At 39.4% G+C, this 2,028-nt stretch overlaps 1 protein-coding gene across 1 annotated transcript in view; it reads right to left on the reverse strand.

Annotated features, from left to right (window-relative positions):
• Window positions 1-884: 884 nt before the first annotated feature.
• LOC122267160 (uncharacterized) overlaps window positions 885-2,028 on the reverse strand; it is a 6,961-nt gene continuing 5,817 nt past the window's right edge. Inside the window, exons 6-10 of the mRNA XM_086544769.1 lie at window positions 1,986-2,028; window positions 1,817-1,873; window positions 1,481-1,655; window positions 1,255-1,357; window positions 885-1,165 (exon numbers count right to left, since the gene is read on the reverse strand). The exon at window positions 1,986-2,028 is cut by the window's right edge and continues 197 nt beyond it. Of these exons, the coding sequence (XP_086400895.1) occupies window positions 1,012-1,165; window positions 1,255-1,357; window positions 1,481-1,655; window positions 1,817-1,873; window positions 1,986-2,028 (532 nt within the window). The 3' untranslated portion in view covers window positions 885-1,011. The remainder of the gene's footprint in view (window positions 1,166-1,254; window positions 1,358-1,480; window positions 1,656-1,816; window positions 1,874-1,985) is intronic.

The raw sequence follows: 2,028 nt of genomic DNA on the forward strand, positions 1-2,028 counted from the left end.
TCTATTGGATTCAGAGCCGTGTCTGTCAATCTGACGAATCGGGTTCGAGTCCCGGTCAGGGAGGTAAAATTTGTATTTCTACCATCTTTCTCACACATACATATATATATATATATATATATATATATATATATATATATGTAGGTATATATGCATACATATGCATATACATATATATATATATATATATATATATATATATATATATATATATATATATATATTTATGTATATACATATAAACATATATCTATCTATCTAAATATATACATACATATATACATATATAATATTTTCTAACTATATGTATATAATATATATATATATATATATATATATAGATCTATATATATATATAAATATGTGTGTGTGCATGTGTCTGTGTGTACACACACATACACACACACACACACACCCCCCCCCCCCTCCCCCCATACACACACACACATATATATATCGTATTATATATATATATATATATATATATATATATATATATATATGTATATATATATATAAATATATATACATATATATACATATGTATATATGTATGTGTGCATACACTTCTATATATACTTATGTATACATATATACACTCACATGTATTTATGTATCTATATATATATGTACATACACATATACAAATATAGAAACATATATGTATACATACATACATGTGTATTTATGTGTGTGTATGTGTTTGTGTGTGCGTGTTCCAATAGAGGAGCATATATTCACGCAAAAATGCCCAATTATTTACAAATATCAGGAGAGCTCGGGACCCCCGCCTCTTAAACAGTTGATGTAATCAGGTTGATCATGAAATTTATAAGACATAGAGAAACATATGAAAATTTGGGTAAAGGAAACTAATGTTTAGTCATGGTCATTTATAAATACAAATAAATACAGGCAGTGCCTAATCATTTGCTCCGGATCATAAGGCCGTGATTATGCTGCATGAAAGCAGCATAGATGTGCATTTGCAGGCATGTTTGATTGTGTTCATCAGTGGAATCCTCTGGGGCGTTCACAGATGATGGCCTTGTCGTGGTGGCAGGCGATGTCGTGCCACTTGATGCCGTCGTCGTAGAAGTTGTTGAGGACCCCCAGGCAGCGCTCGCCTCCTCTCTCGCGGTTGTCGGGTTGTGGCCGGCCATTCCTGGGGTCATAGAAATGCCAATTAGAAGAGTATTGGACAAAAAGTACCCTTGGCTGTGCCTGTGTAAAATCATTCCAAGAGCCACTTACCCGCCGGTGGGAGACCAGTTCAGACCGACGAATGGTTTTCCCGATTCCCAGGCAAAGCCGTGTCCTTTGAGGTGACCTGAAGTCCAAATCCATGGCAGTCCAGCTGAAAAAAGAAAGCTATTAAGCCATTTCACACCGCTATGTGGACTTAAGCGTGCAGTAGTCGCTTTTAAATGTCCAATGTAAATCCTGTCAGAGGACAGGAATGACCAGCTTGAAATCTTACATTCTCCAACTACTTCGTTGACGAAATTATCCTCTTCGCGAGTCTCGATGCTGATGCCGGCCCAGCCGCGGCCAAGGCGGGAGCAGTACCGGTTGGCGCCTTCCCAATCATAGGTCTTGCCGCCGTCATGAAGCCACGAGAAGTGGTAGTCGCTTTCGCCCAAGCTTCGGTCCACCTGAGGTTATGAGTCAGAGCAGGATATTTCATGTCAGAGGAGTGCATTGGTAAGGGATATCGGGCAAAGAACAAAGATTCCACGCTACATATAGGCATCCATGAGTGTTTTTCATTTGGAGAAATCGCTTTGTGGTACACTAAAGGAACCACAGGACTCACCAGGGGATCTGTGGCACTTGGCTGATGGACCACAGGTCTGCTTTGGCTTGGGCGCACCTGAAGTTCAAGCAAAGGTTTCTGTTGTTAGACAGTGAAGAACATAAGATTTCAGGGAAGGTCATTTGAAGCAGTCGGTCCTATCGAAAGTGGAAGGATCTTTGGGACTCACCGGGGTTGCAGGAGCTGGACGATGCACTACAGGCCGCACAGGT

This window comes from Penaeus japonicus, unplaced genomic scaffold (genome assembly GCF_977035675.1).
Source record: "Penaeus japonicus unplaced genomic scaffold, GWHDUDI00000001_assembly GWHDUDI00000002, whole genome shotgun sequence".
Classification (NCBI taxonomy): Eukaryota; Metazoa; Arthropoda; class Malacostraca; order Decapoda; family Penaeidae; genus Penaeus; species Penaeus japonicus.